This window comes from Dermochelys coriacea, chromosome 4 (genome assembly GCF_009764565.3).
Source record: "Dermochelys coriacea isolate rDerCor1 chromosome 4, rDerCor1.pri.v4, whole genome shotgun sequence".
NCBI classification, from domain to species: domain Eukaryota; kingdom Metazoa; phylum Chordata; order Testudines; family Dermochelyidae; genus Dermochelys; species Dermochelys coriacea.
In genome coordinates, this window is record NC_050071.1 from 122,625,905 (window position 1) to 122,638,669 (window position 12,765).

The window sequence follows — 12,765 nt, forward strand, 5'->3', positions numbered from 1 at the left end:
ATCTAACATCACTGATAAAGTGCTTTGGGATTCTTCAGAGTGAAAGGTGATATATATGTATGAGCTGCTACAACCTGTAAGAAGCCTTGTTAAATAATATTATTATTATTATTATTCCCCACAAGCTGTTTAATGTATGAGATGTTGTTTGTTTCTGGTACAGACATCCTCTCTTTGGCCGAAATGTCCCCTTGTCCAGTGGATCTGGGTTTATAATGTCAGACTTGGGTTTAATTGTAACCAATGCCCACGTGGTGTCAAGCAGCAATGCTATATCAGGGCGACAACAGTTAAAAGTGCAGCTGCAGACTGGAGATACCTATGAAGCAACAATTAAAGACATTGACAAGAAGTCTGATATAGCAACAATAAAGATTCATCCTAAGGTAAGTAATCTAAGAGGTTAAATGAATCAGACTGGTAGCCTCAGCTCATTGTGTTTTAGGCACAGCCTTGTTTGCTGGAACATATTCTTAAGAACTCTTTCAAAACATATGTGGAATTGTTCATTATTAATGTAATGCAAATTTCATAGTGCAAATGAACCTAAGATATTTTTAAGAACAAGACATTGTGTTCACATTTCTTTGCTCCAGTCAGGAATTAACAGCCAAAGAGACTGCAAAATAAGCAAACAGCTTTCCAAGGAATTGTTTATTAGCAGATCTTGTTAATATGATACAGTTCAGATAAAAAAAAGGGAAAAAAAGAAGGTTCCCATTTCAATGACTAAATATATAGTAAAAGCAAAGGCCCAGAACCAGTATTTTCTATGCAGTGCTCTGAGTTATATCACTGAAGATCTGGCTCAAAATGTGGAATATTACTGTTAGTAGAGCATCACAGTGATCTTTAATAAAAGTATGGTTCTTCCAGTATTTAGACCAGAAATAGTTCTATCGTTGGGCAGAAATTGAACAAATTGCCTCATGGAAACTTATTTTGATTGTTGCCTGGGAATACTATATATCTCATTCAATAGTATTTACTAGTCAATGTGAAGCCTAATATAAATTGTAGATGAAATGTAAGGAATGGACTGCAGCTGTAGGCCTGGGAAATTTCACATCTTGTTAATAAATTATTTCACTGTTTCTGGTATGGAAGCACTGATTAAAAGAAAGATGCAGATTCTGCATATTGGAAAACATAACTGAAGACGTGAGTGTGACTGTGTTTGAAGAAAAAAGTCCTTTTGATGTTGGGAGAGTATGGGGATATCTGAAGTGAACATCCTCTCTCTCAAAAATCATCTGCTTTATTGGGACAGTTTAATACTTTTAGTTAAAGGCTCCATCCTGCATGAGGGTGGGGTGCACAAGAGGAGAACATTGGTCAAAGGGGAAGAGCCAGCCTGCTGAGAGCAGACTATGTGATGTGGTTGTACAGAGGGGAACCTGCCATAATACACAAGAGTCCCCCAGCAGTTACTCATAGCTTACATGCAGCCAGGCTCTCCCACCTTTATTCACACTAGGTGATACCTTACTCCGCAAATAATCCTGTTGATTTCAGTGGTGCTACTTAGGCAGTAAGATACTGCACAATGTAAGTAAGGAGGGCAGAATCCAGCTTGTGGGTTGCACATCATGACAAGGGTCATCCCATGGAAAACGCACGAGTTTGTGCCAGAATCCTGTTGGGGCTGATTCTGCCATCTACAATAATTGCAAGGCAGCTCCATGAGGCCTGAGCCCTTTTCTTCTGAAGACAGTAGTGGGAAGCAGTGACCTGCAGTGCATTGAACTGGCCTGAGCTGTGATATCCTGATTTCTGATGGCAGAATTGCTCTTCCGCTGGACATAGGTGGCAGCATATCCTTCTGGTCTGTAGCTAGGGTTTGGTCCTTACATTTCATTTTGATTAACCAGCCATAAACTGAGAGTAATTCTTTGTTTTCTTCCTGTTTTTATTTTAAAAGAAAAAACTACCCGTATTATTACTGGGCCACTCGGCCGATCTGCGTCCTGGGGAGTTCGTTGTAGCTATTGGGAGCCCTTTTGCCTTGCAGAACACTGTGACAACAGGTATTGTCAGCACTGCTCAGCGAGATGGAAAGGAGCTAGGCCTGAGGGACTCGGATATGGATTACATTCAGACAGATGCCATTATCAACGTAAGTATTGGGTAGGTGAGGAGTTCAGAAACTCACCAGATTTATAGTCCTGGAACCTTGAAATTCCACTGGTGCTGCAGGGAATAACTGCCCTGTTAGATGAATTCCACTGAATAAAAGGGACTTCCTATAAAATAAATTATGCCCTCTTCATGCATGACAGATAGATTATTCTGAGTTAGTGGGTTAGACTCTGACCTGAGGAAGAGAAGGTGCATAAGATGCCCCACCCTAGCAATAGTCCTGGGAGGTATTATGAATGAGAAGCACCCCTTGAGGTTGCAATCCTCCCCTCTCCCTCCTCCCCCCCGTTTCTGCCTTATTCCAGGAAGCATATGTGCAATGACATATGGCTGGTATAGATCAGCAGTGAATTATCATGCTCCTGTCTGCACTGGCTACTACTGTGCCAAAGCTCCATTTTTTCTCTACCAGGGAAAGAATAAACGGGTGAGTAGATCTACTTACCTGTATGTGCCTAGTTTTAAGGTTCAGGGATCCCACAGGGACTTGAGGAGAAGTTCTTACTCTCTTGTTTTGCCATATAGTCCAAATGAGAATCTAGTCCTAAATCACTTTAACAGCCTGAGACTACAATCAGGATTGGGGCCCCATTGTGTTATGTGCTGACCAGACACACATGAAGGCGCAGTTGCTGCTCATATGAGGGGCCACAAGGGATGACGGAAAAAGACTAAATTATGCCCTGAGATACTTGCATGCAACTTCTAGTGAGTTTAAGGGGAGATGACAGCTAAAGTCTGCCAAAACTTTAAAACAAAAATATTCTCAGAAATGTGCATTCACTACATTCAGACAATGTACTCAGCAGAGTAAATTAATAGTATTTAGCCATTTACATGTGCAAAGCCCTTTGTAAATATTCATTATTTCTCACAACACCCTTTTGAGGTGGTTGTATCAAAGAATCTTGTTCATACACTGGAAGGAGGTTCAGGGTGAAATTTAGCAGCCTAAATCCCATTAACTTCTAAATCACTGAGGCACTTTAAAGATTTTATTTGAAGGGGCAAACAGCAAGTTGGTGGCAGAGCCAGGATTAGAACAGGATTTTCTTGACTTCATCATTGCCCCCAAAAGCTTCTGATCCAGTTCTCACACAGACAGCTTCTGATCCAGTTCAATACATAATACAAGGGCAAAGGTGATATTATTGTAGGCAGGGCTTAAATTCTCATAGAGTATTTCCCAGAGCCCCCCCACTGCCACCCCCCAAGCATGCTATGAAAACTAGAAGGGGTTTTAAAATATTTACTGGAGCTCCGCTCTGGACCGCTGTGGCTGAATTTAAGTCCTGAGAGTAGGGAAGTTACTGTTACAAATGATTACTTGAAAAAGATGTACCATGAAATTAATAAAAATCAAAGTAGATTTTATGATTTATTTTTCTGAGAATAAACAGCACTTTGCCCAGTGCAATCAACAGATAAACTCTTAGATGGCTCGTATTGCTATTATTCATCCATTGCTTGTTTATTTTGACTGGTAGCTTGCTACTCTTGGCTCTTTGATAAACTGACCCAAAAACTTGGCCCAACTCAAAAACAAATTTGTGCAGCCAACAAGTAGATAGGCAAGTGACCTCTACGCCTCCCACTTCCTGCAGCTCTCTGCTTTTGGGGTTTTTTCCTTGAAAGTCTTCAAATACTGGGAAAACTCAAAACTGCTTAGTTAAACAGTTGCCACATTTCCCCCCAGAGCTAGCTGCATATCCATGATGAGTAAAGCAACCCCTGTGTCTCCTTACCTACCTCACAACGAGATGCAGTGAGGTTTAATTAATGTTGGCCACGTTCTTTTTGCTCCTTGGGGAAAGTAGCTGACAGTATCATAACCCAATCTGCTGATTGACAGGTCTAGGTTTTATTAAAAAATATTGGTTTATTAACATTGTACTGAGATGTAATTTGCTAAACATGGATTAAATATTTTCCAACCTTTTTGTAAGAATACCTGGGAGAATAAAAATATGGTTTTATACTTTAGAGACTTTTTTTTTAACATTTCCCCTAATATTAACTCCAGTTTAGTACCTGATCCTGCAAAGAAGCAAATATAATCCTAAGGATTCATCACTTGGATTCCTTTGCAGGATCAGGCCCTTTGATTCTCAGTTCTTTATGGTAGGGATTTTGTCCTTCAGTGCAGTGCCTAGCTCACTCTCGGGTGCTAATAAATAACACAATCTGAAGCGCAATTTTTCTTTCCTGCCATAAAATAACAATTTAACATATTCTGCCATTATATTTACAGTATGGAAACTCAGGAGGACCTCTGGTTAATTTGGTAAGAACGGATTGATTTTTTTTTCCTTTACAGAACTGGCGTACTTATCTCTTATGTTCTCAGTGAAGATGGAATGTCCAATATATTATACACATACACAAATCTTACAACATTAAAGTGACAGGTCTCCAAGAAAAAATCACTAATGGCTAAATTGTTAGATAATGGCATATAAGTTATGCCTGTGAAAAACATCTATATGTGTCCAGTATGGCTGCAAACTCTCCCTTTGCTAATGCAAATCTGGTAATTGCACGCCTAACTGTATGTGCAGAAAGACATGTATCTGACGTGTGTACAAATGCCCATTTTCTGCTTGGAACTTGCACGTGAAGGTCTGAAAATGTGTCCCTAGAAGACAAGTAAAGAAAAACAATTTGATTCAAAGTGAAGAATAATTTTATCATTATTTATTGTATCACCACTACCATCTTTTGGATAGCTTTCTCAAAACCCATGAAAACAATGATAATAGGAAAGAATAGCTTCCCCAGTAAATCATTGCTCTACTTCTCCAGATTGTAAGTAATTGACCTCAATTTACTTATTTGAAAAGTAAGGCCTTAGGCAGCGGGATTAACCTTGTAGTCCTTTAGAGACAATTTCAATTTCTTTCCACAGGATGGTGAAGTGATTGGAATAAACACTTTAAAGGTTACTGCTGGAATTTCCTTTGCTATTCCTTCTGATCGCATCTCTCAGTTCCTCACAGAGTCACATGACAAACAAAATAAAGGTAAATTCTTCAAGCAACACTGGCTAGAAAAAATACTGTTCTAAATGATACTGCAAACTCATATTTCAGTAGTTTGGTCTTAACCAAAAAAGAAATACAGTGTCTGATTGCAATGTGCAGCATATCTATTGTATTTTTGTGGCTCCATTTCTATAATACCTCACAATATCTAATGCATTTATCCTCACTAGTCCCCTATGGGGTAGATATTATCACCTTTTTATGTATGGTGAATTGAACAAAGAGAAACTAAGCAACTTGCAAAAGGTCATTCAGGCCACATGTGGCAGAGCAGAGAACTGAACCTGCATCTCCTGGATCCCACGCAAGTGCCTACCCATTGCATCATTCTTCCTTTCAGTTAGGCTACTCTACTGTACTCTGTATTATAGAATAGCGCCATGCCAGCAGTAATGTTGAAGAACGATAAAATTAGTTCATAGAGAACCTTTCATCCTGAAGTATAATTTATAAATTATATCCCTCTGGAAACGCATAATAATGTTATCATAACTAAAAGAATTAAACATTATTTTACATTTTCCTTAATGAGTACTCAGTTCTAAGAGGCAACTAACAAGCCTCACAACAGTAGGAAGAGAAATTTTGACTAAGAAACCCTGCTATATTCCCATTAAAAGTGCCATAACATCTTTAATAGCCACATAGGGTTGACAGGACAAAAGTGAGGCTCAGATCGCTATATAAATAACTTACAGAACACATTTAATTAATGGGGAGGTGCTCTGGAATGCATTTATTTTAAGAGACCTTCCTGTTTTTATAAATATGTTATTCAAAAATACTGTCTGGACTTTAGTTGTAAATTATCTGCTCAAGAACCACGTAATTCGCACACATTCAGCTGGCAGTGTGACAGAATGGACAGCTACAGCTCTGGGACACTCTCTCAGGTATAGACTTGGGAGGTGGGAGCTGTCAGTGAAAGGCCACCAGGATGCAAGTCTTGGTTTCTTTTGGTGTTTAAACTGATAAGGACAAATGCCACCTACCTGCCCCAATGGGTGGGGGAACTTGATATGGATGGCAGTGAAGGGGAATAGGCCCAGCAGCGAGGGAGGGAGACACTCACTTAGGTACACTAGGTAGCTCCTCCTCCTGGGCGTCTCTGACACCTGTTGGCCAGCTGGTGGGGAGGGCTGCTGATTGGCTAGCATTCACCAACATTTAACCTGGAGTGGGGGCATGTAGAGCCTCTTTGCTCCTGGAACCAATTAAATGCCTGGTACAGGAGAGTATGGGTGATGGGTGGGTAGCACCTTTCCCTTGTGTTAAAGTTTAATAAAAGTTGGGGCCTCCTGCTTAATTCCATGCATGTGCCTGTCCTCATTTTGCTGCTGTGTCCACATAAAATCAGAGGAAGGCTGCACACAGCTGAGGAAAGGAGTGTTGGCTTTCAACCTGAGAGAGGTTGTGGCGTCATTGTATGTGGAGATTTGGGATTTGAAGACAGCTTCTTGGAAGAAAAAGTGGTATTCCATTATTCATAAACCTAGAGACCCAAAGAATAGACAGTATCTCATATATAAGACTCAGAGGGAAAGTCATCAGAAAGGGTGAGAGTTGTAGATGAACCAGCTTAACTTGAGGTACACTTAGGAACAGCTTGTAACTTGACTTCAATCAAGGAGGATTTCCCTCCTCTTCTGTGTCTTTTGCAAGGGACAGGGACAACCCGCACTGCAGATTATCCTAAGGAGGCAGGGAGCAGGCAGGGTGGGGAATAAGATCCAAACACCCAGGACACACTGGGTAGCTTTGGAAGGGATAATGCCGCTATACTCTATTCCTAAATGACTTCTATTTGCATGTTCTCCACTACTGCTGTGATGATGATCATGATGATGACAATTATTATTATTGGTATTGGGGTAGTGGGTAAGCACCCCAGTCATGGGCCACAAACCCATTGCGCTTGGTGCTGTACAAACACAGAACAAAAAGATTATCCCTGCCCCCAAAGAGCTTACAGTGTAAGTACAACAATTACTGTCAAATGTACTTCCCCAGTCTGGACTTATCTGCTGGTCTTCAGGCTCCTATCTCTAACTGTGTCTGACACCTCACGCTGAATGAGTTGTTGCCATTTCAGACTCAACATGGCCAAAACTGACCTACTAATATTTCAGCCCAAACCTTCCTCCCTACCTCAGTCCTCCAGTGCAATTCATAACTTTACCATCCTTCCTTTCCCCCAAACCCATAACTTAGGGGTTATCTTTCATTCCTCCTTGTTCTTTTCTCAGCACATCCAGCTGGTGGCCAAGTGGGGTCACTTATCTAAAACCTGCCCCTTCCTTTCTGTCCTGACTGCCAAATTGTTTGTCAACACCCATATCATCTCCCACCATGACTGCTGCAATCTTCTTTTCTTGGGTCTCTTCCCTAGTAACCTGCCCCACCTTCTCATGCCTGTCCATCCAAAATGCTGCTGCTGAAATCAGTTTTCCTATGCCATCCCCTCAGCCATGTTGAGCTATTGCAGTAGCTTCCCATTGCCTGAGCCTCACATTCACAGTTTTTGTGTTCAAGACCAGACGTAGCCTACATCTCTGACTTGGTCTCCTTTCGTGCCCTACCTTCAACTCCTCTACACTCACCAATGATTCTGGCCTCGCTATCCCCTTTATCTGCTTCTCTCACAGGCATGCCTGTGTCTCTTTCCATGCTGGAATGCCCATCCTGAACCTGTACAACAGGTTACCTCCCTCCTCTTCCACCATATCCAATTCCCTACTACACAGAGCAGACAAGAAGTGAAAGGGACGAGCCAGACCATTGTGATATGTATGTACCATACAGAGTGGCCACCAGATCTTGTTGTTTTCATCCTTGTTCCTTCTGTGTATAGCACACTTGGTTACTAACCCTCACTTGCAATGTCACACTCAATCAAGACACTCATCTGGTCAGGCACCACTTGTATACTTGTAGGAAGCACCTGGCCCATTTGCCCTGAACCACTGCCAAAGCAGGGCTATTCTTTAAAGTCATTTACTAGCCCATGCTGTGATGGAAATGTGGAAGGAATGAGTTTATTTCAGCAGTTGTTTGCATGGTGTTAAGGATTAAGTTTGCATTTTTGGACACTTAGTAATAGCTTTCAAATTTCCATACTTGCGTTGTTCCTTGTTATGACTGTAAATAGAATTTCTAGTTTTTCATCATCTTTTTCCTTTGGGCCAGTTACATTTCATCATATGAAAATATAAAAAGGGAATTGGTACTTTAACTTTGATCCACCCTCAGAATCATGCTATGATTAAATCATCAGGAATAAGGATAAGGGTGTTTCCATTCTGCTCTGAATATCATCTAACTGAAAAGATTGGGTTGTGGAAGCATAAACTCTTACAGGTTTCAGAGTAGCAGCCGTGTTAGTCTGTATTCGCAAAAAGAAAAGGAGTACTTGTGGCACCTTAGAGACTAACAAATTTATTAGAGCATAAGCTTTCGTGAGCTACAGCTCACTTCATCGGATGCATTTGGTGGAAAAAACAGAGGAGAGATTTATATACACACACACACACAGAAAACATGAAACAATGGGTTTATCATACACACTGTAAGGAGAGTGATCACTTAAGATAAGCCATCAGCAGCAGCAGGGGGGGGAAAGGAGGAAAACCTTTCATGGTGACAAGCAAGGTAGGCTAATTCCAGCAGTTAACAAGAATATCAGAGGAACAGTGGGGGGTGGGGTGGGGGGGGAGAAATACCATGGGGAAATAGTTTTACTTTGTGTAATGACTCATCCATTCCCAGTCTCTATTCAAGCCTAAGTTAATTGTATCCAGTTTGCAAATTAATTCCAATTCAGCAGTCTCTCGTTGGAGTCTGTTTTTGAAGCTTTTTTTTTGAAGTATAGCCACTCTTAGGTCTGTGATCGAGTGACCAGAGAGATTGAAGTGTTCTCCAACTGGTTTTTGAATGTTATAATTCTTGACGTCTGATTTGTGTCCATTCATTCTTTTACATAGAGACTGTCCAGTTTGGCCAATGTACATGGCAGAGGGGCATTGCTGGCACATGATGGCATATATCACATTGGTAGATGCGCAGGTGAACGAGCCTCTGATAGTGTGGCTGATGTGATTAGGCCCTATGATGGTATCCCCTGAATAGATATGTGGACAGAGTTGGCAACGGGCTTTGTTGCAAGGATAGGTTCCTGGGTTAGTGGTTCTGTTGTGTGGTGTGTGGTTGCTGGTGAGTATTTGCTTCAGATTGGGGGGCTGTCTGTAAGCAAGGACTGGTCTGTCTCCCAAGATCTGTGAGAGTGATGGCTCGTCCTTCAGGATAGGTTCCAAGGAGAGACTGCTGAATTGGAATTAATTTGCAAACTGGATACAATTAACTTAGGCTTGAATAGAGACTGGGAATGGATGAGTCATTACACAAAGTAAAACTATTTCCCCGTGGTATTTCTCCCTCCCACCCCACCCTCCACTGTTCCTCTGATATTCTTGTTAACTGCTGGAATTAGCCTACCTTGCTTGTCACCATGAAAGGTTTTCCTCCTTTCCCCCCCCTGCTGCTGGTGATGGCTTATCTTAAGTGATCACTCTCCTTACAGTGTATATGATAAACCCATTGTTTCATGTTCTCTGTGTGTGTGTGTGTATATAAATCTCTCCTCTGTTTTTTCCACCAAATGCATCCGATGAAGTGAGCTGTAGCTCACGAAAGCTTATGCTCTAATAAATTTGTTAGTCTCTAAGGTGCCACAAGTACTCCTTTTCTTTTAAACTCTTACAGTAACCTTCTTAGGAAATGCCTCTTTACAACTTGACTCTGGAATAGAGGAGACAGCCATGACATTGTATAATTAGTATGACTGTAGCTTTTAAAATCTCAGTTGAGCAGATAACTTTATCAGAGTTGTATAATGTGCATAGTCATGAAATCATACTGTGTGTTTATCGCAAACAAATATGTAATCCTACTTACAAAGCTGAAGAATCAAAAATATACACTCTATTAGGAATTATGAGCAATATTTAAATGTAAAGTCATTTAGCACTATATCAAATGGGATGGTCATAATAATAATACCTTATTTATTATTACCGTAATAATAATACTTTTATTATATAGAGCTTTAGCCATTCAAAACTCTGTAAAAGCATTAACTAACCTTGAGTACCTCAAGGAGGTAGATAAATCATCCCCATTATATATATTGACCATGCAAAGGCTAGATTTTTCAAACTGGGGTACCTAAAATTAGGCACTTATTTAAGTGGTCTGATTTTCAAAGGTGCTGAGAATCCCCACTTCCCAGAACCACTAACCCAGGAACCTATCCTTGCAACAAAGCCTGTTGCCAACTCTGTCCACATATCTATTCAGGGGACACCATCATAGGGCCTAATCACATCAGCCACACTATCAGAGGCTCATTCACCTGCGCATCTACCAATGTGATATATGCCATCATGTACCAGCAATGCCCCTCTGCCATGTACATTGGTCAAACTGGACAGTCTCTACGTAAAAGAATACATGGACACAAATCAGACGTTAAGAATTATAACATTCAAAAACCAGTCGGAGAACACTTCAGTCTCTCCGATCACATGATTACAGACCTGAGAGTGGCTATCCTTCAACAAAAAAACTTCAAAAACAGACTCCAATGAGAGACTGCTGAATTGGAATTAATTTGCAAACTGGATACAATTAACTTAGGCTTGAATAGAGACTGGGAGTGGATGGGTCATTACATAAAGTAAAACTATTTCCACATGTTATTTCTCCCCGCACCCCACCCCCCACTGTTCCTCAAACGTTCTTGTTAACTGCTGGAAATGACCCACCTTGATTATCATCATAAAAGGTTTTCCTCCTTTCCCGCCTCCTTCCTGCTGGTAATAGCTCATCTTAAGTGATCACTCTCCTTACAGTGTGTATGATAAAACCCATTGTTTCATGTTCTCTGTGTGTGTATATAAATCTCCCTACTGTATTTTCCACCGAATGCATCCGATGAAGTGAGCTGTAGCTCACGGAAGCTTATGCTCAAATAAATTTGTTAGTCTGTAAGATGCCACAAGTCTCCTTTTCTTTATTTCCGTGCCTAACTTCAGAGATCCAGATATGAAAAAATTGATCTTAACAATTTGCTGATGCCCAAAGTGGGAATCACTGGCAGGGCTGAAATCAGAACTCAGGACTTCTTAGAAGGGTATTAACAGGGAGTGCTGGGGTGAAAGACAGTAAATTAACAATTAGACTAAATCTCAGCAAAATATTCTTGCCTTTGAGGACAGCTAAACCAAAGTATCTCACTGGATTGGCTCCATCCAGAGCTAAGCAAGCTGCTGGGTTTAGCAAATAATAATAATTATTAAAGATGATAATAATAGAGATAAAGAGCTGCATACAGGTAAAGATATTGAAAACTGTCATTTGGGCTTTTCTTCATCTTAAAGTTGCATTCAGATAATTGATTCACTCTAGAGCTCAGTTATACAGCTTGAGAAAATACACAGTCCACCAGTAAATGGGAGAGGCTGGAGCAGTTTCGTTGTATCTGTTTGGCAGTGGAATATTTTTCTTAAATAATTTCAGGCCTGCTGATGTAGTCTAAATGCAATGGGCATGTACTGAATAGTAGGAAGTTTCCCTGCATACCAAGTAGAATGCAAGATTAGTTCCTTCCTTAGAAGGTCTTGGTGAAATCCTCACCCCATTGAAGTCAACAACAAAACTCCCATTGACTTCAGTGGCACCAGGATTGCACTCTTACTGACTGGACAGTGGCAATACTCGCATGATAAAGTTATTCATGTACATGAGCGTTTGCAGGTTCAGGCCCGTAATTTGGCTCTAACAATAATACTTTTGCTGTAGCTTTGTCTGTGGTTATGAATATTCATGCCTTTAGCCCCTTATTGACCTGTCTCATTTTGTATATTATCATAATCATCAATCAAAAAGTTTAACTTCGAGAAGAAGAAGCTGATAGTATCTAGTGTCTTTCTTATGCATGAAAATATCTCATAGAATAGAAAGTTTCTTAAGTAGTTAGGTACTTCCAGCCTTTGGGGCCAGATTCACAAGCAACCTCCTGGTGTTTTGCACTACTCCAGTTTAACCAATCTGTTAAACCAGGTTTCCAGCTGTTTTGCATCACTGGAGTGGCACAAATTATCTAGATCGCACTGGTTAATCCAGCACCTTCTGTTTCAGAGAACTTTAAAAGATCTCCTTCTCCATGGGTCATACTGGCTTCAGACTGAAGTTGTTCCACATGTGTATAGCTTGATTATTCCAGCATATGAACATTTTAAAATAATAATAATAAGAAGAAAGCCTTAGTTACTGTGATTTCACTCTGGTGAGAGGCTCATTATTTTCAGGACCTCTTTCCATTCTGTGCTTTCTGTCTTAATGATTTTTTCTTCTGCCTCCTGATCCCTACAGCAATTTTAAGTGCTCATGAAAACTGCCATCTTGACAGCTCTGCAGACCGTAGCATGGCACACCATAACTCCAGCTTCCCCGCACTGCTCTGCCAATGTAACTCAACTCTGCCCTCAAAAGGGCCATCCCTTTGTGGTAACAATGCACTGTAATTGAG

At 40.7% G+C, this 12,765-nt stretch overlaps 1 protein-coding gene and 1 long non-coding RNA gene across 2 annotated transcripts in view; both read left to right on the forward strand.

Annotated features, from left to right (window-relative positions):
* Positions 1-12,765, forward strand: part of HTRA3 (HtrA serine peptidase 3) — a 41,871-nt gene that overhangs the window by 19,961 nt on the left and 9,145 nt on the right. Inside the window, exons 3-6 of the mRNA XM_038400321.2 lie at positions 164-386; positions 1,922-2,116; positions 4,391-4,423; positions 5,045-5,159. Coding sequence (XP_038256249.1) covers positions 164-386; positions 1,922-2,116; positions 4,391-4,423; positions 5,045-5,159 — 566 coding nt within the window. The remainder of the gene's footprint in view (positions 1-163; positions 387-1,921; positions 2,117-4,390; positions 4,424-5,044; positions 5,160-12,765) is intronic.
* Positions 5,167-10,358, forward strand: LOC122459708. The gene is made up of 2 exons (XR_006280561.1): positions 5,167-8,537; positions 9,939-10,358. It is a non-coding gene; the product is annotated as an uncharacterized LOC122459708 (long non-coding RNA).